The sequence below is a fragment of the Asterias amurensis genome, chromosome 14 (assembly GCF_032118995.1).
Source record: "Asterias amurensis chromosome 14, ASM3211899v1".
NCBI lineage: Eukaryota > Metazoa > Echinodermata > Asteroidea > Forcipulatida > Asteriidae > Asterias > Asterias amurensis.
The window spans coordinates 17,126,188-17,152,244 of NC_092661.1; the positions used below are offsets into that span (position 1 = coordinate 17,126,188).

A 26,057-nucleotide genomic window follows, 5' to 3' on the forward strand; every position below is an offset into this window, starting at 1 on the left:
TAAAAGCAACATTTGCAGCCTTAAGCAGTTAAGACTTCTATAAAGTTGGGGTTTATTATTTGAGGGTTGTACAAAAACCGATCCTTTGCAAATGTGTGACTTTTGACAGATAGCTCACTTCATTGTACGAGCAACCGATTACGAACTCGATTTCAAGTTTGTGGCAAACAGTAATTTAGTAGCAGTTTCTTGTTTGAGAGTAGGTCCCAAACAAGAGTCAACAGGAAATTGGCAATCAATGGAACAAGGTATAAGTGGCTAGTCTTAGATCAGTCAGGGAAGGAGGGAAGGGGAAGGGGGGAGACGGGAGAGCTATTTTGAAGGCCCCCTTGAGCATAAAACTGTTGAATTTGGATTTATAAAAAAATTATGTAAAAAGCCTTTAGAATGAATGGTACTGGTCTTTCACAATTAGGTTCCCCCCATGAATTTTTTTTTATAATAATAATGATAAATAAATAAAATAAATAAATTCAACTTAAAATACAATAGAAAAAAATAATACTAATTTTTGGTTGAACGAATATGAATTTACTAGAGCAGGATATGAACCAACGAGATTAACGTGCCGGCCCTCTACCAACTGAGCTACGAGTATCTAGCCAAAAGTTGGTAGTCTCACGTCTTTGGCAATATCCGTGTTCGGGTGTTCCCTCAGAATCCAAACAACTACTAATTGCTTTATAGCCAGGGCCCAATTTCATGAAGCCTGTAAGCACAAAAATTGCTCAGCATGAAATTTCTTCCTTCCTTCATCTTTTGAGCTGCTGCTTAAAGAAAAAAAGCTCAATGCAGTGCAGTTGTGACCAGTTGTGGTAAACATGTTGCATTAAACTTTTGCAAAGTTCACGTTTACCCGTCTAAAACGTCCAGGCGGAATATACCCTTGAAGTTTCATCCGTAGCCACGACGGTAACACGATAAAGCATTTAATTAGCCTGCACCCTGATGGCTTCCCTAGGTACCAGGTGGATTGAGTGATCTATACCCCGCTTCCCCAGGCTTCTTGGCGCCCCCCTTACCTTAAGACCAGTTAACATGGAGATGTCGCTGACTGAGGAGATGCTGTTGTCAGATAGATCCAGATGTTTTAATTTCAGATTGCTGTTCAGGTGGTCAATACTCTGAAATCAATAATAACAAATGTCGGTGTTAGGGTAAAACCAAAATTAAAAATAATGGGTGCGTTCGATTAGTTTCCCTGGGTCGACCCCGCGGTGCTCACTCGGGTGATGAGCCCCCTGACAAGAGCTAATCGAACGATCACTCACCCTCTCGTGGTGACGTCATGCACCTGGGGCCAGCCCCAAGTGACCCACTCAACAAGCAGTGCACTTGGGGCTGACCCGGGTGAGCCCCTGGAATGACGTCAAAGCTATTCGAACATAGGCCTACCGGGGGCAGACCGAGGTCGACCCAGAGAAGCTAATCGAATGCACCAATAGTAATACAGGCTTGGAATTACACGCAGGCCACGGTGGCCCTGGACTCCAATGCCCCTGGTTTTGGCCTTGGTGCCCTTCAAACGTTTCCCATTGACTTAAGGATTTTCCTATTTTTTCTAAAATGAAAATGGCCTTGCCCTTACCCTTCTAACATATTCAAAGATGATTTTTTTAAAGGATTCGGGTACTTTTTCAAAATGTCCACAGATTTACATTAAAACTTACAGGGTTTGAAGATGATTGTGGAAAGCTTCCCTTCAAATATTACTAACTGAGGTTCTGTAGTTTTTTTAGAAATTAGTAAAACAAGTCACAAAATAATTTTCGTCTCAGGAAGACGAAAATTATTTTAGCATGTAAAATCTCATTAAAGCCATTGGACCCTTTCGGTAAACAGTAACTTCTATATCAAATAACAAACCTGTGAAAATTTGGGCTTAATCGGTCATCGGAGTTGGGAGAAAATAACGGGAAAACCCACCCTTGTATCCGCGCGTTTCGCCATGTCATGACATGTGTTTAAAATAAATCTGTAATTCTCGTTAACGAGAATTGATATTGTTTTACTGTTTTCTCGAAAAGTAAAGCATTTCATGGAATAATATTTCAAGAGAAGTATTTCACCACTACCTTCTGTAAACCCTGTAAGTTATTCGTAAATCTGTGAACTTTTTTTTTTTTTCTGTACTGAAAGGGTCCAATGGCTTTAACCAGTTATGATATTATACCATAACCATAGCATAACTGGTTTTAAAATACCTTTTTACATGCTAAAACTGAGGGGAAAGTTATTTGTTTTACTCATTTCTCAAAAAATACAGCACCTCAGTCATGTCAGTAAGTAAAATTTCAAGGGAAGCTTTCTACTATCATACTCTTCAAACTGTGTAATTTTAATGTAAATCTGTGGACATTGTGTTTTGTGTTAGGAAAAAGTACATAGACCCTTTATTAGTTATGTGTTTTTCTTATTTTACTGTTTATCTTTCTTTTTGTATTTAAAAGCATGAATGTCATTGGCAATTTCTATCTAAAAGTGTAAATAGCATTAAACAAAACCTATCAAATTTAATCTAATCTTGTGTTCAAAGTGCAATTTATAAACTCTATTATGATAGTGAATATTGTATTAGTAGAGCAGAATTCTTTGAAATAATTTTCTTACTAATTGAGTTTCCTTTCAAATAATTAAACACCTCTTGGAACCAGCCAATAAATGTCCAAGTTCTTGATCTTTGTTTCCACAAGTGTGTTCTGTATTAAACCCCAAAATGTTTTTGCACACAACCAGATCTTTCCACTCCAATTTGAACTGATTGCAAAATTTATTTATTTATTTGTTTATTTATTTCCTCAAAATCTCCAAAAATGGAGAAGATAAAAATATTTATAAAAATTACATCAAATATACAGTATAAGGGATATTAACACATAAATAATAAAAAACAGGACACTCTTGGACGACCCCAAGATCATCTTGACAAAGTATGAAACAAAAGGATTGTCAGAACGATCTGAGTAGCAGACCGAGAGTATCAAGGTCATCAAATTCAAGAAATTGATTACGAAACAAAACTGTTTTTAGCAATTCTATTATTTTTTTTTAAAGATCAGATCTTTCTTTCTCCAATGAATGATGATAAGCTTGGGGTGAACATTGACTAATCTAAAGCTTTTTAACAAATGGCCTTCGAGCTTTAGTTGGAGCATTTTTGGGGTACTAGTTCACTATTGGGGCTAAAGCAGGGTATAGTGCACATCCAGTCAACTAAAGTCACCAAAACAAAATCATTTTCATACAGTAGTCACTGATTGTAAACACCAGAAAGATCTAAGTCAAAGCCATGAGCAGCCGCAAGTCACTGTAGCCAAAATCCACAGCCACTAGCCTTACCTTGATGCTGTTCCCAGATAAGTTAAGCCATTCCAGGTTGAGTAGATCCCTCAAGCCCTCTATTGACTGGATGCTGTTATTAGGTAGGTTGAGTACACGTAGCGTCCTGGTCTTTGAGATACCACTCATGCGTACCAGACGATTACTGGCTATGGAAAGCTGTATGGGAATAAGCAAGATCAAAGAGACTCAATGGAGATCCTTGTAGATAGTAGGCCTATATGATGCGTTCGATAAGCTTCTCTGGGTCAACCCTGCAGTGCTCACTCGGGTGAGCCCCTGACAAAAGCTAATTGAACGATCACCCTCACCCTCTCGTGGTTACGCCATGCACCACGGGTCACCCTCAAGTGAATTACTCCACAAGCAGGGCACTTGGGGCTGACTCGGGTGAGCCCTTGGAATGACGTCAAAGCTATTCGAACGTACCGGGGCAGACCGGGGTCGACCCATGGAAGCTAAACGGACGCACCCAATAATAATAGATAGTGGCTTCTTACTTAGCACGCATCCGTCACTCAACGAAGCTCCAGTTGTGGACTTCACCAAACTCTTCAAAACTTATTAATCTAAGAACTAAGGATTAATCTTAGTTCCGTAACCATAGACGTTAGGACACATTGAACCCATCCTAAGTTAGGACGAGCTACTCTCGGGATAAATTGGCAATATCATATTCTGATCAACATAATATTGACAGCACAAGCACAGAGCATGGATTTTGCAACCCACCCTCTCCAGGACAGCAGCAATGCTTTTAGGAGAGTAAAACCATTCAAAATTAATTATGAACCAACTCCAGGGGGTACAAGGGATGGCGCGGCAAGATCAATCACCCCTGGGAATGAGGTTGTGCCTACTGTCTTTACCTGCTGCAGAGCATGAAAGTCCTCCAGGTACTCAATCTTAGAGATTGCATTCCGATCTAAGATGAGAGTTGTGCAGGAGGAAGGTGAAGACTCATCGGCCGTCTGCTTCACCCTGTCCAGCCTCTTCAAGCTTCGACCAGATAAATCCAGAATCATCATGTTCTCTGAGACAGGAAAAAAAAAGGTTTAAGTATTATTCATAAATACCTCAGACAGTTTCGCTATTCCTATTGGTGGAGAGCGCGTCACGTGGGTGTGTATGAACCTTTGTTTATGACCAGTAAAAAGTGTTGAAACATGGGCGTGATACGCGAGCTTTCACCTGTTCTTATGAGACTGTTTTCTTCATTCCTATTGGTCAAGCACAATGACTGAAACAGTTGTGCCACATCACGCAATACGCGCGACGCGCACAGCATTCCCTTATAAGGAGTTGTTTACCCGAGGGCCTTACCATTTCATAGCTAGAGGGGTGCCGTGTTGGAAGAAATCATTGAACAATTATAATTTTTGCATTTATTTGACTTTTTGACTAAAAAGGTATTTATGAATGGGAATCAAAGTGTGTTGAATCGGTTTTCAACTAGTGGTTTAAATCCGCCGAGGCCTGGTTCTTGATAATTTACCTTGACTTCGTCTTGGTAAAATTATCAAGAACCAGGCCTCGTTGGGATTAAACCACTAGTTGAAAACCTCTTCACCACACATTGATTCCCTTAATCAAACCCAGACGAGTGTTGCAAAGTACTTGTATAATGTAAGTGCGATTTGAAACTTTGCATGGTGGAAATACGATATTGTATAGTTTGCAGTAACACCATGTACTGATAATCTTTAATTGAGTTGGGGTGGTTCTGAAAAGAATGTAGGTTTTAACTTGATGTTTTGATCGGTATGCTCTGATCGTCTTCTGGCGGAAGGTACATGAATGTAGTAAAAATCGACCTTTGTTGTCCAACTGCATTGAGTTCAGTTTCAGTATCTTTTTTATTGTCTGTAAATACAATGAAATACAGCGCAATTCCCAGTATTTTTTATGGCGTAAGGACAATGTATGAAGTAAATTTATGTAATGATAAACAAGTTAAACGAACTGGCCTTGTTCATTGTTCATTTAAAGGGAAGGTACTCATTTGGTAATTGTCAAAGACCAGTCTTCTCACTTGGTGTATCCCAACATTTAAGCATAAAATATCAAGCCTGTGAAAATTTGAGCTAAATTGGTCATCAAAATTGCGAGAAAATGATGAAAGAAAAAACACCCTTGTTGGACGAATTTGTGTGCTTTAAGATGGGAATAAAAGACTTCTACAGTCTTTTATTATTTTAGTGAGAAATTACCTCTTTCTCAAAATCTATGCTACTTCAGAGGGAGCCGTTTCTCACAATGTTTGATACTATCAACAGCTCTCCAATGCTCAATACCAAGTCAGTTTTTTAGTTAATATTTGTTTTGAGTAATTACCAAACATGTACCTTCCCTTTAACACTATGCACCCAATACTGGTAGTAGTAGGTAGAACGTTCATTAGAACACAATAGCTTGATTGATACATTAATTAGTGTCACATCATTCAGATGTTCACTGATAATTTCTAAACACTACATTTGCACAATGATGAGGTTGGCTTTAGACTGACTTTGCAATTAATTTGTTAATCATGTTGTCAACAAGCCAAAAAGGACCTCCAGACATGTCTGGTTTAGTTGCTGGGCCCAATTTCATAGAGCTGCTAAGCACAAACATTTGCTTAGCATGAAATTTCTTCCTTGATAAAAACAGGATTACCAACCAAACTTCCATGTTTTTGCATTTCCTAGTTATTGGTATTCAGCTGTTGTATGGTCATCTTGAAAATCACGTAGAAATTTGGTTGGGAAATCCTGTTTTTATCAAGGCAAACAATTCATGCTAAGCAAATTTTGGTACTTAGCAGCTCTATGAAATTGGACCCTGGTTCAGTTATACCATGAATAGTGATAACAAATAGTCATTGTGAACTAAAGAAACAACTTTCGATGATATGAAATTATCAAAACGTCACTTTGTTATGGTATTATATAAATTAAGGGTGTGGGGTGTTGTGGCCAAGCAGTCTTGGACTGTGGACTCAAGCTCTGTAGTTAATTTGAAGGGTTCAAATCCTGGCCTGGTCATCGTGACACTTGTGTCCTTGATTAAAGGAACACATTGCCTTGGATCGGTCGAGTTGGTCTTTCAAAAGCGTTTGTAACCGTTTGTTATAAAATGCATAGGCCTATATGGTTAGAAAGATATTTTAAAAGTAGAACACAATGATCCACACAAACTTGTCTCGAAATGTTTTTCCTTTTACTTCGTCGACTAACACGGTCGGCCATTTATGGGAGTCAAATTTTTTACCGTGTTAGTTCGCAAAGTAAAAGGAACCCCACGCAATTTCTAAGCAAATTTGTGTGGATCATTGTACTCTCCTTTTAAAACATCTTTCCAATCATATGCATTTTATAAAAAACGGTTACTGACACTTTTTATAGACCACCTCGTCCGATCCAAGGCAACGTGTTCCTTTAAGTCACTTTATGATAAGAGCTTCTCTACACTCAGGTACTAGCAAGAGCTGATATGGACTGGCATCTTGTCCAGCCTGCCTGATGAACCACGCTGTTTAATGCTATGCAAACGTCGCAGAAGATAAAGTCAAGACTGTAAGATGGGAAAACATGGTACTAATACAATACACCAAAGCCAGTCACAGTAAATTTCTACGTGGCAGTGGAAGAAAAAGCCAAATGGAAACACGGCTTAAGCCTCATGTCAGGACTAGTTTTTGACTAGTGACTACTCCACCTTACGTTTTCCCCCACATCTTATAACTTAGTTGGCCAACAGGAGAGAAGCATTCTCTTCCGGGCAAGAGGTTACCATGGTCACAGCCCAAGACACCACTCTAAATAATTCTGCCGGTTTTATTATTATAAGTACCGTACCAGACCTAGTTTTATTTTAATTCAATAATGAAACTCCCAGGATACTAATTTCATTAAAGAATGATTGATTGGTTTTCCATTATCAAAATACACAGAATCCAACATTAATCCACGCATGGCACGAACAATGACGGATGGGTTTTATAGATTGAGCAAGTCTTGGGTACTACTAGTAGCGCTTATTGAAAATTAGAAAACACACAATCTTGTAAATATACTAACTTTTTTAAAATGAATACTAATTTTTTAGTTTTTGGTTAAACAGGGGCTACAGGATAATCCAATATTTTTACTATAATCTTTTTTTTTTGCCAAAATAAAGACATCGTAAATACTGGTTTATAACCATTTTACGCTTAAAATTTGCATTTAGTAATAAATAATTCAAGTCAAAAAGCACCCCTCTGCGCGTCTTTATAATGAAAATGATATGCAATGACCACTTGATGTCATTGGCGCAATAGTTTCCCAATAGGGTTTGTGCACAGTTCTCCAGCTTTGGCCAATTGAGGGCGCTATTTCCATATCAAATAGCCGCCGATGACTTCACGAGTCCTTTGTCTGCGCGGGTTTGTTTGACCTTACGTTTTTCAGAATTTTGGCTTGGAGTGTTTCGGAGGTAAGAGACTCGTTATATTTTTTTTCTGTTTCCTATGGACTCCATCTATTAAAAAAATGTAATAGTATTTCAGAGCATCCTGTAGCCGCCCTTTAACATTAACATTACATTTTCATAATAATTTGCTGTGGCTGCCGTTGCTAGGACTGGGACTATAATGTACAGTATGCAATCAGTTGCCTCTTGCATGGGCATGGTAGAGTATGAGGCCAGTTAAGCCCGGTTCATATATCCTGCGAATTTGATGATGTGCATTTGACGTCACAACCTTCCTTTCACATCGATATTCGCAAGTGAGTTGAGCAGAGTTGAACTACTGCGAATTATTTGTTGCGAATTTGTGACATCAACATGACAGGAAGTATGAACCAGGCTTACAAGTCAGCATGGTGTTTGTGTGTGTACTTTGCTCTGGGATCTATCATGTACATTGTACTTGTTCAGGCAAAACTTGCTCACGCCCTCCACCCAGTCCAAGTCGTGATGAGTATGCAATGCATGTTTTTTCCAAACTGTATTGAATCCAACTGGTTCTGTAGTGTCCCTGTAATACCCAGTGATTGAACAAATAACTCCTTTCACTTCAAGGATTCCTATTAAAGGATTTGGGTACTTTTTAAAAATGTCCATAGATTTACATTAAACTTACAGGGTTTGAAGATAGTGATAGTGGAAAGCTTCCCTTCAAATATAACGTGCTGAGGTGCTGTAATTTTTGAGAAATGAGTAAAACAATGTCAAGAAAATACGTTTGTAAATGATTAAAATAATTTTGGTCTCGTGAGACGAAAATTATTTTCATGACATCGTTTTACTCATTTCCCCAAAACTACATCACCTCAGCACGTAATATTTTTAGGGAAGCTTTCTACTATTATTATCTTCAAACTGTGTAAGTTAAATGTAAATCTGTGGACATTGTGTTTTTTGTCCTACAAAAGTTACATAGACCCTTTAGAGGGAATGTACACTGATTTTCGGATCTTTTTGATTGCTTGAATACTATGAAAATTATGTAATTTATAAAACCACGGAGGAATTTCCTTTCAAATGGTGGCTAGCATTTTTTTTAGAAATCGTCGAAAATCTGGAGTGGCTATGTTCACGTAGGAAGAATAATCTGTGATTGGAACGTATAGGCCCCTAAGCTGAGAAACGACAGTAACGCTTCTCAGATTCAAAGTTTGGGGGATAAAAAGATATCAAAGTGAAATGATTCTTAAAATAGCTTTTGGCCATTGCTGTACTTTTAAAGCCATTGGACCCTTTCGGTACAGAAAAAAAAAAAAAAAGTTCACAGATTTACAAATAATTTACAGGGTTTACAGAAGGTAATGGTGAAAGACTTCTCTTGAAATATTAGTCCATGAAATGCTTTTTGAAAAAAAAACGGTAAAACAATATAAATTCTCGTTAACGAGAATTACGGATTTATTTTAAACACATGTCGAAAACATGGGTGGGTTTTTCTGTTGTTTTCTCCCGACCCCGATGACCGATTGAGCCTAAAATTTCACAGGTTTGTTATTTGATATAGAAGTTGTGGTACACAAAGTGTGGACCTTTGACAACACTGTTTACCCAAAGGGTCCGATGGCTTTAACCAAGTAAGTTTTTATCGCCATTGTTTTTAAGAGTGATTACCAAACGTATACCTTCCCTTGAAACAAGTGGCGAAGAGCTCCCTCGCTTGATTATGACTCAAACAGCTCAGGAAATCCACAATTACTCAATAATCACCTTGAGAGGAAATTTCTAATCTATTTACTTCATTTGCATAAATTATCAACCTGGGCCCAATTTCATACAGCTGCTTAAGCAAAATATTTTGCTTAAGCAAAAAATTTATTGCTTAGTAAAATCAGATTACCGGCCAAGACTCCACTTAAATGTTATGCTAAATAAACAACAGCTAAATACTAGTCATAAGCAATGTTTATGGCATGAAATTTTGGCCAGTAACATTTGTAAAATAAGCAAGCTATTTTTCTGCTTAAGCAAAGTTTTTGGTTAAGCAGCTCTATGAAATTGGCCCCTGTTTGTAAAGGTGAAAACAATCTGATGTTTGCTCTTTTTCAGATAAAAAGAACCCTCCATCAATTAATGATCAAACATGAAACACATGAACTCTGTTTGAAGTCAACAGTCTGGAATAAATGTCTGTATAGCGACTAGCGTGTACATTGTAAATTACAAGGATCACAATAAAAAGAGCACTTTGCGTCTGTCACACATTAGCAGGTTTTACAATGTTTTTAAGGTTGTTTTAAAAAGTATCTACATGTTAAAACCACCCAAAAAGTGTTTCAATATGAGAATGGTCAGAGCAGTCTTGAAACTAATTTGAACTATTTAGTAAAGTAGGATTATTTTACCACCTAAAACAAGGGACCATGTATGGTATGGGCTTTAATCAACATTTCAAATCGAAAAACAGATGTGGGTAAAAAGAATATCATGCCTGTAATAAAATTATTAATTTTGTAACAAACTTCTTTTTTTTTTAAATTTAAAAAAAAAATTGAAAATTGTACAATCATTTCTATTTTTCGGACGGAAATGTCGAACGATTTGAAGAAAATGGCAACACAAACAATTGTTCAGCATTCTTGCTTGCATTCATGAGGAAAACCCTGGATGCCGTGTAAAGTTGGAAAAAACCAAGTTGCCCCCCCCCCCCCAAAAAAAAAAAATATAATAACAATTATAATAATAATAACATATCTTTATCGCAAAGCCTACTTAATAAGATGGTTTTGGTAGTAAGCATCCTGCAAAATTATTTAGTAAACCAGTATCGGTGCCCCGCTAATAAGAAATCAATCCCAAGATCGCCTTTAGAATGGTGACTTTTGGAGTTCAAATTTCAGTGGTTTTTGATTTTATGAATGCTGCGTTGTGGTTGGCACCTGCTGTCACCCGCTAAACCCATGGATTCGAAAATACTGCAAAAAATGCTTTACTGTTTTATCAATAACTAGACACTGTATTCATTAGGCCTAGTGTTCATCTTTAAAGGCAGTGGACACTATTGGTAATTACTCAAAATAATTATTAGCATAAAACCTCACTTGGTAACGAGTAATGGGGAGACATTGATAGTATACAACATTGTGAGAAACGGCTCCCTCTGAAGTGCCATAGTTTTTGAGAAATAAGTTATTTTCCATGAATTTGAATTCGAGACCTCAGAATTAGATTTTGAGGTCTCGAAATCAAGCATCTGAAAGCACACAACTTTTGTGTGACAAGGGTGTTTTTTCTTTCATATTTATCTCTCAACTTCGACGACCAATTGAGCTTAAATTTTCACAGGTTTGTTATTTTATATGCATATTATGTATGTTGAAATACACCAAGTAAGAAGACTGGTCTTTGACAATTACCAATAGTGTCTGGACAGTGTCTTTAAAACTTTCACAGGTAAATGCACATCTTTTTTGATAATTCCTATAAATCAGCATTAATTATGTTTCGAAAGAAGAAAAAACAAACTCATGATCCTACCTTTTAAAAGGAAACCAATGAAGAGTATTGGTGTTACGATTGCTCACAGATGTCCAATACTTACCAGCAAAGGGCCAGGGAAGAAGCTTGAATCAGTATCACTTTTAAAATTCCACTTTTATGAAATGTTGCCGACTTTTCAAAATCTAAGCAAGCCACGGAAGATCTGACAAAAGTTACCTTGAAATTTCGTGTCTCCAGCGTAACAATCCTCATCTGCCAGTTGCTGGTCAATCAAAGAAGAAAATGGCAATGTTCCGACAGGTTCCATTTAAGTCGTTCAGCGAGAAAAACGCGTTACATAACAACAAAAACCACTGACGCCAAAATCCCCGGAGCCTGACAGATCACAAACTGAGCACCATACTGAAAGAGTTTTTTTTGTCTTCAAAGCATGTTGAATTAACTCTTAATGTCTGTTGTGATTTACGAACCGGTAGCGATTCGTCCAAGAATGCAACTCATCACAGACTTTGAGAAGACAAGCTGCAGAGCTCCGTAAGAAGCTTGCCAAGAAATCAAGAAGGGATGGGTTAAAAAAAAGCCGGCACAGAATCAGGATGGAAGGTAAGACGTCGCCAACACGCTCTGGGAAGTAGAGTTACTTTTAGTCATCGTCATGCTGAATGCATGTGTAATACACACATGTACTGAATACATGGACCAGTACAGCTTTAGCCAGCCATGGTCAGGTGGGGGAAAAAGGAAAGGGAATTGGGGGGGGGGGGCAGAGAGAAACAGGAGCATCCATAATTTAGAGTAGGGGTGGAGTTTCCTTCACGTCAACAATTTCAAAGACCAACATGTAGGGCATGTCATGCATGTACTCACATGTAGCTGATACATGTATGTGATGTTCAGCTGGTGATGTTTCATCTAAGTTTACTTTTTATTGCACAGTGGGTATTACACAATGTACAAGTGTACATTGTAATCCAAATGAAGAAAGTACATACCAGGCCTGGACATACACGCACACCGTAGCATCCGTTGCCCCTGGTCTTGGCCTAGGTGCTCCATCAAAAGTTTCCCATTTCAGACTTCATTTCCCAATGAAAGTGCCGTTTGCAAAACAAAAATGACCTTGCCCTTTTCACATGTTTTCACAAAAATGAAATTCTAGGCCTGACAAGGTGAGATGATGTGATAGGCCTAGATGAGGTTCATGAAAAATATATACAGTGTACCATGTAATTTATCTATAAATTTGGTTACTTGTTTTAAAAGATCTAGATACACATTTGAATATAAACATGTTGATCATGGCTTGTACCAGAGTTCAAATAAGACCCAAAATAATCGCACGCAGTTCAAGAACAGTTTTGATTTGAACGATCATGAAATAAGAGAAAATCATTTGTATATATGTTGGGCGCGATCGGTCAATCTGCGCGAAAGAACTATAAAAGAGATTAATCAGACTGAAAACTTGAACAAAAAAACCAGAACACAAGACTTGTCTCTGTTCATTAGTTTACTGGCCCGATGCAATGACTGGCCTCAGGCCCTTCAGTCCAGTCTAACCTTTTAGTTTTACAGCTTTGTTGTATGAAATTGAAGCAAATGAATCCAAATGAATCCACAGGCCCAATTCATAGAGGCTCTGCTTAAAGCACACAAAGTAGCTAAGCACCACAAAATTATTCTTACCAGAATAAGGTTACCAGCCAAACTATCATGGGCCAATTTCATAGAGCTGCTTAAGCAAAAAATTTTGTTAAGCACGAAAATAGCTTGCTTATTTTACACACGTTACTGGCCAAAATTTCATGCCATATCATTGCTTGTGACTTGTAGTTAGCTACATGTATTGTTTACTAAGCATAACAATTGAGTGGAGTCTTGGCCGGTATTCTGATTTTACTAAGCATGGATTATTTTGCTTTTAAAAGCAGAATTTTTTGCTTAAGCAGCTCTATGAAATTGGGCCCTGGTCATCACAATACAATTTCTGCTAAGCAATATTTTTTGCTTTAATAAGCAGAGACAAGTTTCTACAAGACCACAGGACTTGTAGCTGAGAATCTTTGACTGGAGCGAGATTTAATTTACAAGACCAGAATCAAAATGAGAAATGAGTTAGAATAAAAATAAGAACACGGTTTTATCATATAAACTGTTTACATACGTATCTGAACAGAATACTAAGAGCAGTTTTATCTCTCTCTTTTTCTGGGTGATACTCAAACTCAACAATTGAGCATCATTCTTTTGAGACAAAGACATTGATTTGAAATAAAAGGAAGACGGCCGACCTTGTCCTGTCTTGAGTGTACTGGCCCAACACTGAAACTACTGACCTCCAGTCTAGTGTTACATTTGAGCCATGTACATACATTACACACCCAGTAGGGCCCTGGTGTTTGATGCATCACAAAAAATTTACAGTACGTACATTACATTTAGTAAGTTCACATGGACTAACTGCAGGTGTGTGTATGACAGTGATTATAGATTCTGATCATCAGAGCCCCTCTACTTACTACTGGTGTGCTAATAAGGGACTTCCAACCTAATTTTAACACTATTGGCAGTTTCCTCTAAGAACAATGCATTACGTCGTTGCATCAGAAAGAAAAGAAAGAAAGAACATGACATACATGTAGACCAACTTCACCACACCCAGGTCTCTGCACCTACATTACATGTACAATAGGGGGCCTACATGTACTTCAGTACTTCAGGCCTGATACTTCAAGGAGGCAATGAAGGCGGTTGCCTCCATGCCCTGGAAATGCTTGCAGTACAGTTTTACAATTTCCTCATCTAGGGCGATTGTTCTATAAAAAACGAAGCAAGTACAGGCTCACACTTTGTTCTTGCTGCTGTTTGTTTGTTGGGGTGTTTGTTTATTGTTATTGTTTCGTTTTTGTTATTGTTGTTTTTTGTAAGAGGGTGGCATTAGGGGAGTGGGTTCTGGATGATTGACAAAGGATAAGGGGTGGGGTGGGGTTGGGGAGAGAAGAAAATTAGAAACTAGAAAAAAGGAAAAAAATCTGCATCCGGCAACTTCTTTATTGTCATTATTTTGTCAAATTATATCCTGTGGCGTGTCACTGCCGAGCGGTTAAGAGCACCGGATTCAAGCTCTGGTATTTGATCAGCAGAGTGTAGGTTCGAATCCCGGTTGTGACACTTGCTACATAAAATTAGGGAGGTAGTGCTTTCTGCTCTACCGACCAGGCTTTGGACTGATGATACCCAAGCCTACATCCGAATGGACTGTAAACTGGGTAACCCTGTTTCAGCCCTAGGAGTAGGTGGCAATGGCCTCTGGACCAATAGTATTGTAGCCCACACCCTGAAGTGGCCTTCAGGCGACTTGCATAGAAAAAAAAAAAAAAATAAAAAAATAAAAAATAAAAAAATCCTTAAACCTATCCAGAAGGGTTGGCAGATAATTAATGTATAAGGCCTATTAATAAATACCTTGGACGGTTTCAAGTCTCTGATTGGTCAAAACCCGGTCAAGTGTTAACGGTGGTATAACGACCAGCTTTGGAAAATAGCGAATAAGTGGCCACTAAATCAGCATACATTGTGTAAACCTTGTGCGTTGCACTGTATCGCACGCTTAAATATATATCCCTGTAAGTTTCATTGCAACTTCGCGCACTTACGCGTACGCCCGCTGAAAATGTATCAATTTCGAGTGCCTGCGTGTAACATGAGCGCGTGTATAAACTGACGCCGAGCTCATGCGCGTTTTAATGCACAAGGAACAGCTATCATCCAATCAATTGCCTCCTTTGACCCCAGTGAAGGCGCTGAACAGATCATTATTTAAAAGAGTCACTGGTCTCAAAGATCAGTAATGTGATTAACACACGAAAGAGATGGGAACCATGAAAAGCTCAAATATGGCCCCTGAACATGTCTGGAAGTACCGCCGAGAGAAAAGTCACAAAATTTGGACAATTTTAGCCGTTTAATTCGCTAAAAAAGGTATTTATTAATGGGAATAACAGTGTTCGTACCCGGTCTTCACTGCGTGGTAATGACCTTGGTTGGTGGCTGGCGCTGTTAACGGATCTCGCCTCCGGCTCGGTCCATTATTACACTAACAGCGCCAGCCACCAACCCGGTCATTACCACGCAGTGAAGACCGAGTACTCGCACTGTTATTCCCTAAATATTCTGTCAACTCTTCTGCCGTTCTGGACAGGTTTAAGTTTACAGAGGGTGTTGGTAAAAGTCGGTTTACAGAGAGGCACAGGTACATTGAACAGTTACTACATCAAAATCATGAACAAAAATCTAATTTACTAATTCGGGGGTCTTTGGCAGTTTAGTGGTCTTGGCAAGGCTGCTCGCTACACACCAATTTGAGTTCCTTCGAGAATATTGAGTGCATGATGAAATGTGGGCTTGAATTTACTTTTCTAAAAAGGTTAAAATTTAAATGGTCATTTCCCTTTGAGCTAGGCCTAGGCCTTCCACTTCCTCTTCTAGGAAAATTTAAAAAGGGGAATAAAGTCCGTCATGAATCCATTAAAAACAAAATAAATCCCATACCAAGTGGCGGCCTGATCTGATGCAGACATTCCTTTCCCACCCCCCACCCCCCCCCAAAAAAAATAATAATAAATAAATAAATAAACAAATAAATTCATAAATAAAATATCCCCAAAAGTCCCTGTTCTTTTTATTTTAGGCCAAAAAAAAACAGTTGATCGTCCCCGCCCACATCCTTTTTGGGGGGCCGCATCCTTTTTTTTTACTATTTATTTTATTATTTTTCGATTTTTGTAAAAATCCATATTTTCAAATTCAAAAGGACTGGCCTTGGAGCTTTTCATGAATCTAACTTGATGCTCTCGAACACCTGTAACCATCTGTTTCATAAAACAATATTAGTGAATGCCTATCAGCAAATCTTTATAGTGATACCCGACCCTGTATTTAAGAGTTTGTGTCATGTTTTTTGATGAAAGTGGTAAAAAATTGGGCAAAGCTGGTGACTACGGTACGTAGTCAGCCAATAATTTTAATATTGTTTGAAATCGCACTTACGGTCAAACCTTGTGCGCATTGTCTGTTAACCATCGACCAGCCTCCGACCGTCGGGAGGGTGGAGGGTTATGATTACAACTAGATTCTGCTGTGCCGTGTGCCTGTGTGCTGTGAAATGCCCGTGTGTAAAAGTGAAGGCCTTGTGAATTTGTGTGTGAATTTTTTATGCACGCACGCTGGAGAGATACTAAATTATGCAGCAGTGTATTGTGTGTAGACTTTCGATACACGAGTATTTGTAAACATGCAAGCAGATCCTACCCGAACAAGCAGTGTGTCTTGACTGAACAATACGAATGTAGTCTATAAAATACCACTCTAAAAAGACCTCGACCTACCTTTTTCTTGCAGACGAACGGGTTGACTGTCCGCCATTTTGAAGATGCGCGCTGCGAAGTATGAAAACAAACCGAGTGAGGGCGCTATTTGTTGTTTTGATTTTCAGGTAGAGCCACAGACATAAAGGTTCTGCTTTGCATGGGGTTTCTCATCAACCTACTCGGCATCTAGATGAGGCCGGTGTCAGATGCAATTGTGTCCGCCATGCAATACTGTACGCTCCGGACAGCTTTGCTTATGCAACCGGGGCTATGCAAAAACTGTCCGGTAGACATATGTACATGAGACTGTACAGGTATGTGTGCGTTTAATTTACTGCAAGGACGGTTTTGCACGGGGCGGACACAACTGCATAGCATATACAAATGTGACCGGGCGGACACAATGGCATTATGCAGCAGCGTCCGGGCGGACACGATTGCAAATATGCAAAACCGTCCGGCGGAAATTGTTGCATATGAAAAACCGTCCAGCGAGCATTATTGCATATGCAATAATGTCCTCCGGATAGTATTGCATTAGAGGACATAATTGCATGCGACACCGGTCTCCAAGGTTATGTCCCCCTTGGGATGGGAAATTAAACATGGGCTGAAGGAGGATGATTCGAAAGAGGGCGCTATCAAGCTAAGTTTGTACACAGTTTGCCATGGGTTTGTATGGCCCTATCGAGGACATCAATATAGGGACAACAGGTCCTCACTAATCAGTCCTTTGTTTTCATGGGTCCTCATGGTGTACAAAACAATAGGGACTGCTTGAACAACAGAAAGTACAATAGGTGTCCTCGAACGTAATGGTCAAACTTGACCGTGTGTGTGGGGGGGGGGGACAGATTGCCATATTATCCAAAATCCCTCGTACAATTTTTTGGTTTAATTAACCGTTCGGTTGTTTTTACACTCGCACTATAAGTAATAACTCAAAAAAAATGTTAGCATAAAAACCTATTTGAGCAAAATGGAGAGTTAATATAAAACGTTTCTCACTTAATTAGAAGACTCCTTGTCCGGCGGCCTCCTGAAGCCAATTCTGAAAGCACACACAGGATGGTTTTTCTGTCATTATCCCTTTGCAACTTCAGTGATGAGATATGCAATGTAACTAACCTGTGAACGTTTCTTCATTTCAAAAGGCGGTCAGCCTTTTCATTGCCAAAGATTCAGGGCGGTTTTATCCAACCGCGCAGGAAGCTTAGAGACCGTAAATGAAATTCATTACACATGTAATACAATCTGAGAAACATTTCTGGCAGATACGTTTGTCAGCAAATTGTGAGGGGGAAAAACCTATTATTTTCCATTAACTTTGGAGTAAGGTGATTCTAAAAGAAAATGCTTTATAAATTCCCGAGGAGCCCCATGTGACGCATTACGTCACGTTTGAAAAAGATCTTTAAAAAGTATAACATTTTGGCCGGGTGGGACTAAAGCTCCACCCTGAAACCCGTCTAACATATACAGCGCCCTCTGTCGTCACAATGCTTCAATTTTAAGCGGGTAGCCTCAACCCTTTGCATTCGCTCGTCCCCAGCGCCTTGCTTTAACCAAAGGCGCTGGGATGGGCAAACGTATCATGCACTGTCATTGGTTTAATAATGCACAGTCCCATCATGCATCACACTCACACTGCACCATATCTCTATGCACTGTACTCATGACGTTCTTCCTGAAACAGGAATCTGTGCAAGCGATTAGCCAATCCCAGCGGTCCTGGATAGACTGGCCGCTGGGGCCGAGCGAACCCTTTGCATTGAAGTTGTAGAACCTCATATTTTTTATTAAAAAAAAACACCACACTCTTGTTATTATTAATAAGAAACCTTGGCCTCCATAGGGTTTTAAACTATCTCAGGCTGCTGTACAAATAAGTTAGAGGCGGTATACATTTCTTTTGTTTTATTTTTATTTTTATTGATGTATTCACATTATGAGCAGCACCAGTAGTAGTTATAAAACGGCTGTTTATGAAAGATACAATGCGTTCCAAGACTCTAAATGGGGTGCTCGACTGCAAGTGCATGATTTATTTATTTTTTTATTTTAATTCTTCGGACAAAAAATAGCAAAACAATAAAACAAGCACAGGCCGTCCAGGGAAGGGCAAAAGTCCAAAAACTGTCATCAAAAAAGATGTGCTCTCCCAGACCTAGCTCATAAAAAATACACATTATATACTACACATTAAACGTTCTAAAATTGCAGTAAAAGTTTAAACAAAAGATGGCAAGTAAAAAGCAATAACACAAACGATATACACAAGGTACTTTTTCAAAATGTCCACAGATTCACAACAAACCTACAGGGCTTGAAGACAATGACAGTAGAAAGCCTCCCCGAAATACCATACACCGAGGAACTGCAGCCCCCGAAAAATGAGCAAAACAAGTCACAAAACATAATTATTTCGTCTCAGTGAGATGAACATTATTTTAGCATGCAAAAACCCATCAACCAGACATGATATTATACCAAAACATCCCATAACTGGCCTATACGACCCTACACGCCAAAACTGAGACGAAAATTAACTCTGTGACATTGCCCCACCCATCCCCCAAAAACCACAGCACACCAGCAAGCAACATTCCAAGGGAAGCCCTCCACCATGACCATCCCCAAACCCTGCAAGCTCAATGTAAATCCGTGAACACCATAATTTCTGTTAGAAAAAAGTACATTAGCCAACTAAAAAGTACATAGACCCTACAATATTGTCAAAAAAAATAAGCAGAAACACCAATACGAGTTAAACTGGGGGGGGGGGGTAACAAAATAAAAACCAAAGACAAATTTGCAGATATTCAGGGGCGACCCTAGCCTGAACATCTAACGTCACACTTCGAGGCTCCCGTGAATTACGTGTATAATATGCCAGCCTAAGTCAATCCCCGTCCATTATCACCTTTCACCTAACCAGCCAAAACACAGATATGGAAAACTTTCGTCACTGCACGTTTCTCCAATGAAATCATAATAACATAAAATGAAATCTTTGCAGAGAAAGGGTGCCAGTCAAAATAACATGCATGCACGTGTACAAATTGTGGCTCCTGCTGTGACTCTTCATCAATATTATTTGCTGCTTAAAGGCAGTGGACACTATTGGTAATTACTCAAAATAATTATTATCATAAATCCTTACTTTGTAACGAGTAATGGGGAGCTATTGGTAGTATAATACATTGTGAGAAACGGCTCCATCTGAAGTGACGTATAGAAATTGATTTCGAGACCTCAGAATTCGATTTTGAGGTCTCGAAATCAATCATCTGAAAGCACACAACTTCGTGTGACAAGGGTGTTTTTTCTTTCATTAATATCTCGCAACTTCGACGACCAATATTGAGCTAAACTTTTCACAGGTTTGTTATTTTATATGTTGTGATACACCAAGTGGACTGGTCTTTGACAATATACCAATACAGTCCAGTGTCTTTAAAGCAGATGTAGGCCCGGGTTGGGCAAACACTTTGTCAAGAACAGTGAAAAACACAAAACGGTGTTTCTTAGACAACGATTTCTAAACTTTCACGGAGCAAGTTTTGGATCATCAGTTATTTTAAAAGTTGGGAGACCACCTACATCAGCAATTTCTCTCTTCTTTAAAGGGTCTATGTACTTTTTGTAGGAAAAAACCTCACAATGTCCACAGATTTACACTTAACTTACACAGTTTGAAGATAATAATAGCTTCCCTTAAAATATTACTTGCTGAGGTGCTGTAGTTTTTGAGAAATTAGTAAAACAATGTCATGAAAATAATTTTCGTCTCACTGAACAGGAGACGAAAATTATTTTAGGATGTAAAAACGCATTTTCATTACATTGTTTCTCAAAAACTACAGCACTTCAGCAACTAATATTTAAACCTACGCTTTCTATTATCTTCAAACGGTGTAAGTTTAATGTAAATTTGTGGATATTGTGTTTTGTGTTACAAAAAGTACCCAAATCCTTTAAGTGGCCAGATGCATACAGTCATTTGACGATCTTTAAGTACATGAGGACCATCAGAGGAACCATACCCATAGACTGCACAGCACCAATGAAGATAAATGCTCCATTGAAGTTGCCGCTAAAGTCATAGAATAATCCTAAAAACATAAAAGACGAAGAGAAACGAACTTATCATTAAAACGGGAAAAAATAACCTGATATAAAATAATGTGAGGTGAGTTTGGTTATCTTGGGCATACGAAAGGAAAACCATACGGGACTTACGGGACAATACCAGTATTAGGAGCAATGCTGTTTCAAGTTTGTCGGAACCAACAACCACACCAGCAAGTGAACCTGAAACTAGCTCTACTTACCTGGAAGAAATTCAATGGCTAAGCGTAGAGCTCCTGTCTTTACCCCCAACCAGCCATATACACCGACCATCCTCTCTACACCAAAGACTTGTTTAAAAAGAAGATCCTGAAGACACTGGAGGGCACCAAGGCAAAACATAACAGAGAAAGATGACATCATCATGAGCCAATAAGTGTCAAGCCACGGAGTTGCGCAGAACATAGCAGATGATGTGAGTAACATCACAAACATGAAACCCGAATAAGACTTGAAAACACGGTCTACGATGAATCCTTGAATCAGTTTTGACAACAAGTTACCAACGCCCGCAACGGTGACAAATATTGCCGCATCTTCGGGAGAGAATCCTTTCGATTGAGCCATCGACACGAAGAAAATTGTCCACATATCGAATGATACAAAGGTAGAACAATAAATAACTGCTGCTGCCCAGTAACGCGGATTGCGAAGTAGATTCATATCAAAGCTGTCGACTACATACTTCCACAATGTGCTACATCGGTGGTTGGTTTCTTGCCCAGATTGATTTTCTTCTTGTTCAATCTTGTGATAATTTCTCACTTCAGAGGTCCTCCTCTTATCAACAACGACCATGAGGGCGCCACATAAGGCAATATGAAACGAGATTGCTCCAATAAGCAACAAGGTGCCACTCCAGCCGTACGTATCCAGGAAGATTTGGGTCAGAGGTGCAAATAAAAGGAAACCTATGGAACCTCCTGTTTTATAAACTCCGACGGCTGTTGCAAAACTTGTTTGAAACCGATGAGCAATTGCTGCTTTGGTGAGAACCATTGATACTCCAAGTGCAGAACCTGTACGAAATGAATTAGCATAGCATTAATGCTTTTGACTACACCACCAGAACTTGTTATACGGTCTTGAGAAAAGATCCAACTTACGCAGCCCGGGAATCGAACGGGTGTAGGCGATGAGAGCACCGGCGTGACTAGTCTTAGCCCAAGACGTCAGTGATCAACAGTTAACTAGTGTACTGTACTCGGTTGTATATCGCTAAAACGCCTCCTCTTACGAGATAAACAAAAAACCTTTATAACTGGCTCTAGCCTTGGACCAATCAAAACACAGGTACAGAATGCTTACGTCACTGAACGTTTATCCAATGAAATCATTGTATCAAATTAAATTGCTGGTACTGAAAAACAAGTGTCTGTCTATTAATACAGGCGATCAGTGTGGCTCTAGATTGCTCCCACTAGACTGGGCCCCTGTCGCTATCTGCAAGGATAAAGACAGGGACTTGCTTTTCAGAACCAGTGATTTCATTGGATACAATGATTTAATAGATAGACGTGGAGTGAGTTGCTTTACACATCTGTATTTTGATTGGTCCGAAATGATGTGAGTGCAGTTTACAAACATCTCATCGGACCAACCAAACAAAGCTTTCGGTTGTCAGCATGCAGTGTATACATGCGTATTGTGTGCAGTACATGTATTTGCATGTGCCATGCTGGTAGGATTCCACCGTGTGTGAAATAATAATGTAGGTGAAAGGTGAAATTATGGACGTCACTCACGAGCCTCGAAATGTGACGTCAGATGTTCAGGCTAGCCCCCCCCCCCCCAATCCCCCCACTGGCTGAACATCGCATACTTCGAGGCTCGTGAATAACTCATCCTTGCGGATACCATAGGGTTATATATAAGAACTAGAGGGCGCACGAGCGATGCTTCGTGCACAAAACGCCACGGGACCACAAGATGACAAGCGCGTCATTCTGCACGCGCGTTGAATATGAAATACACGTTTGAGTTTTTTTTATTGAACGCTCACGCGATGCTGTTTGTTCAACTTGCGGATACAAGAGGTTTTTCCTTCTCCCAGGCAAGACGTAGGCCGTGTCCGAAACGGCGACTTCGGCTACAGCTACGGCTAGGGCGCGCGCGTCTGCCTATTCTTCAACACTGGCAGACGCGCTGATCTAGACGTAGCTGTAGCCGAAGTCGTCGTTTCGGACACGGCCTAAGATTCGAGGCTGTTTTAGCTTGTTTTTACCCTCTCTCTCTCCCCCCCCCCGCCCCCACATGTTGTTGCTTTTTTGTTCGAGCCAAAAATAAAACTTCTACGTTAACGTTTTATTTTTTATATTTTTTATCGCAATGAAAAAAATGGACATTCCAAATTTTCAAGCAATGGCACAACATTGGTAAACAGTCTTGTCCAAAAGCCCACACTTCGTGTATCACAACTTATATATAAAAATAAAATAACAAACCTGTGAAAATTAATTAGGCTCAATCAGTCATTGGAGTCGGGAGAAAATAACGGGAAAACCCACCCTTGTTTCCGGACTTTTCGCAGTGTCATGACATGTGTTTAAAATAAATCCATTATTCTCGATATCGAGAATTGATAATTGTTTTAATGTTTTCTAAAAAAGTAAAGCATTTCATGAAATAATATTTCAAGGGAAGTCTTTCATCATTAATACCTTCTGTAAACCCCTGCAAGTTATTTGTAATTCTGTGAACTTTTAACTTTTGTTCTGTTCAGAAAGTGACCATTGGCTTTAAAGTTCTTCTAGACCAAACATAAATCACTTTATTCTCTTGAATAATTTATGTTCGATGTCATCACAGCACTTACTTGCAAACACCATTAATATCAAAGCGAGCTGGACAATGCTAGATGAAAACGATCCGGCAACACACGCAGCACCGACCATGAACCCACACATCATAACGGAGACACCGGTCCCAAATCGTCGGCCAACTAGTCCGGCAAAGGGAGCTGAAGGGGAAATAACGACAAAACAACTGATGAACGTTTAGTGGGAAAGCTTGCCACATGCGAGAAGTGGAGGGAGTCAATCGTATTTTGCAATATTTATGGGGCTATTGAAAAAGGAGCTAAAACCTATACCTTCGTCCATATTTACTTTGAGTTGAGGAAGAAAAAGACAAGGCCGTGAAAATTAAAGCAAACTAGCCTCATTATTATAATTACCTGTCACTCCCGTTGTGATGCCAATTGCTGCAATTACCCAACCAGTGAGTGCCGTAGTTGTTCCAAACTGCTCCTGCAAAGTTGGAAACATTATCCCAAGTCCTTTAAAGAAAACCGTCCAGATTAAACTGACAGTCCACGCCGTTAAGACTGCAACCCACCCGTAAAGACCCCCATCTTGGCCCGGTAACTCTTGCATGATTTCTCCCTAGTCTCGTCCTGTGTGTTATCATGTATCCGTTTTATAGTACTCGTGGTACTTTAAGGGGGTAAGTGTACGTGTATATGCTACAACACTCCCTCATTACATCCAGACCTTTTAGAAGTAGAAATAGGCCCACACTATCAATGCAATCTCGGCAACTGTTGTTAAGCCTTTTTGTAATATTCACTGTTCCATAGTGCCGTATATAATAATATTTTCATTTGGGGCATTATTGGCTTGCTAGGTCAGCTATATCGTGGTTAATGCATGACTACACACCGCTTTTCGTCACTACTTTATTTTACCTCATTTCTTCCGAGTTTGATAACAAACTGCTGTGCTTGTAGGTCCTTATGGGCAACGAATACACACCAACTTTAAGCCCGATCCGACTTACCATGCAGTCAAGGCAACAACCTCTAAAATCAGACATCTTTAGGGTAAAATACCACCTTTTTGGTAAAAATATGTCAGCTCTCGACATGAGAAAATTCCAAACCATAATTTGTTTTAGTAAATTTAAAAACAGCTGAGTTTACCAGTTTGTAACCTATTAGCTGTACAAAAATAGTCATCAAGTTGTAAATAATTTGAAGAGCCCAGTTGTTTCTTACTTGATTCTGATAGAGGAACACCTGCTCTATCAAGTGATTTTTATTTCGGTTTTTTTTTCTCGTTTTTTTTTTTTCGGGGGGTGTGCGGTTGAAGGCGGAACTGACAAAAACGAACGAAAACAAGAGTAATGGCAACTTTACATTTAAGTGCAAACATCATCCGCTGAGAAGTCAGATACAAAGTTGAAGCAGAAGAGTCTTAAATGCTGACAAGGAAACATTAGATCTGACTGACAGCGGAAGCTGGTTCCAAATGAAGACAATCCGCTGAAAATAAACGTACTTGTGGTTTGCAACGAGGAACTGATATTAAACTTGAAAAAATGGAGACTTTGAAATTAATAGCTTTGCCCCCTTTTCCTATCAAGATGATGTTATAATTAACTGTGCCACAGCATCGACCTAGACTTGAGTCAAGTCCCAATCGTGGGCCATCGCCAGAAAATTGTTGTTTTGTGATGCTCTGCATCCTGTTCCATTCTCGGGACCACAATAATAGGGACCTTAGATTTGTGTGAACGCGGACTTCGTTCACGTTGTAACGTTAGCCTTTATTCAAGGCGCTTCGCTGCGTCGCTACTCTCGCTGGTCTTTTTTTCTTGAGTGGCATTAGGCCGTCGTGAGTGACATCTGGGTGCCGCGTGCGCGTTGATAAAGGCTACGTTCACGTCGAGCACGGCTGTGTTTTTTCCGGACGTACGTCAAAACCATAATTTAGTGGGGTCCTCGACTCGTGCAGACACTATTTGGTGACGACTTGACGCATGTGCAATGCCTCAGCAAGATGTAGTCACGTGTCAGTCGACGTCGTGGATGCGAAATCTAAAGCTGCATGTTGTCTGCACGTTGTGTCGTATGAGGCGCCAAGTGTAAACTTGGTATTTAACGATGTTATTCACATAACATTAATCATTTTATCCACTATTTTACTTTCATTTAAAAATAATAAAGTTTACAACACACAATTTTATGTGTATAATTGAAAGAACCGCTTTCGTTGCCCTATATAATGAAAGTTGTCCAATATGTATATCAAAATAACTGCATGAGCACAATAATTATTAACAATTTACCATCACTGTTTGTAAATAATGAAATGGCGTGTAGAATTATATATAAAAGCTTCATATAATAATTCTTATATATAGACAAAGGGGAACTGGATTAAGGGAAGGATCCATAAAAAAACGGGAACATTGTAGCCAATCAAAGTTTCTATTTGAAAAACCATGCTGGGCACAAAAACCACTGGGCGATGAAAAGGTCGCTCGTGTAATCGTACCCAAAGTGTGAAG

At 39.3% G+C, this 26,057-nt stretch overlaps 2 protein-coding genes across 2 annotated transcripts in view; both read right to left on the reverse strand.

Moving 5' to 3' along the window:
* Positions 1 to 16,700, reverse strand: part of LOC139947061 (uncharacterized) — a 98,690-nt gene extending 81,990 nt beyond the window's left edge. Inside the window, 4 exon segments of the mRNA XM_071944887.1 lie at positions 1,023 to 1,124; positions 3,340 to 3,498; positions 4,209 to 4,372; positions 16,656 to 16,700. Of these exon segments, the coding sequence (XP_071800988.1) occupies positions 1,023 to 1,124; positions 3,340 to 3,498; positions 4,209 to 4,372; positions 16,656 to 16,692 (462 nt within the window). The 5' untranslated portion in view covers positions 16,693 to 16,700.
* A 3,921-nt stretch (positions 16,701 to 20,621) lies between these two features.
* LOC139947416 (monocarboxylate transporter 12-like) lies at positions 20,622 to 24,142 on the reverse strand. The gene is made up of 4 exons (XM_071945320.1): positions 23,944 to 24,142; positions 23,584 to 23,727; positions 20,972 to 21,787; positions 20,622 to 20,752 (listed from the first exon to the last, which is right to left on the reverse strand). The coding sequence occupies exons 1-4, from the start codon at positions 24,140 to 24,142 to the stop codon at positions 20,637 to 20,639; spliced, it is 1,275 nt and encodes a 424-aa protein (XP_071801421.1). The 3' UTR covers positions 20,622 to 20,636.
* Between the last annotated feature and the right edge of the window lie 1,915 nt (positions 24,143 to 26,057).

Excerpts from the sequence above, each read along its gene's own strand:
- LOC139947416 (XM_071945320.1), bottom strand. The coding sequence starts at position 24,142 with ATGCAAGAGTTACCGGGCCAAGATGGGGGTCTTTACGGGTGGGTTGCA. Across the intron at positions 21,788-23,583 it reads GATATTAATGGTGTTTGCAA|GTTCTGCACTTGGAGTATCA; the intron begins GTAAGTGCTGTG and ends CATTTCGTACAG. Across the intron at positions 20,753-20,971 it reads AGCCATTGAATTTCTTCCAG|GATTATTCTATGACTTTAGC; the intron begins GTAAGTAGAGCT and ends TTATGTTTTTAG.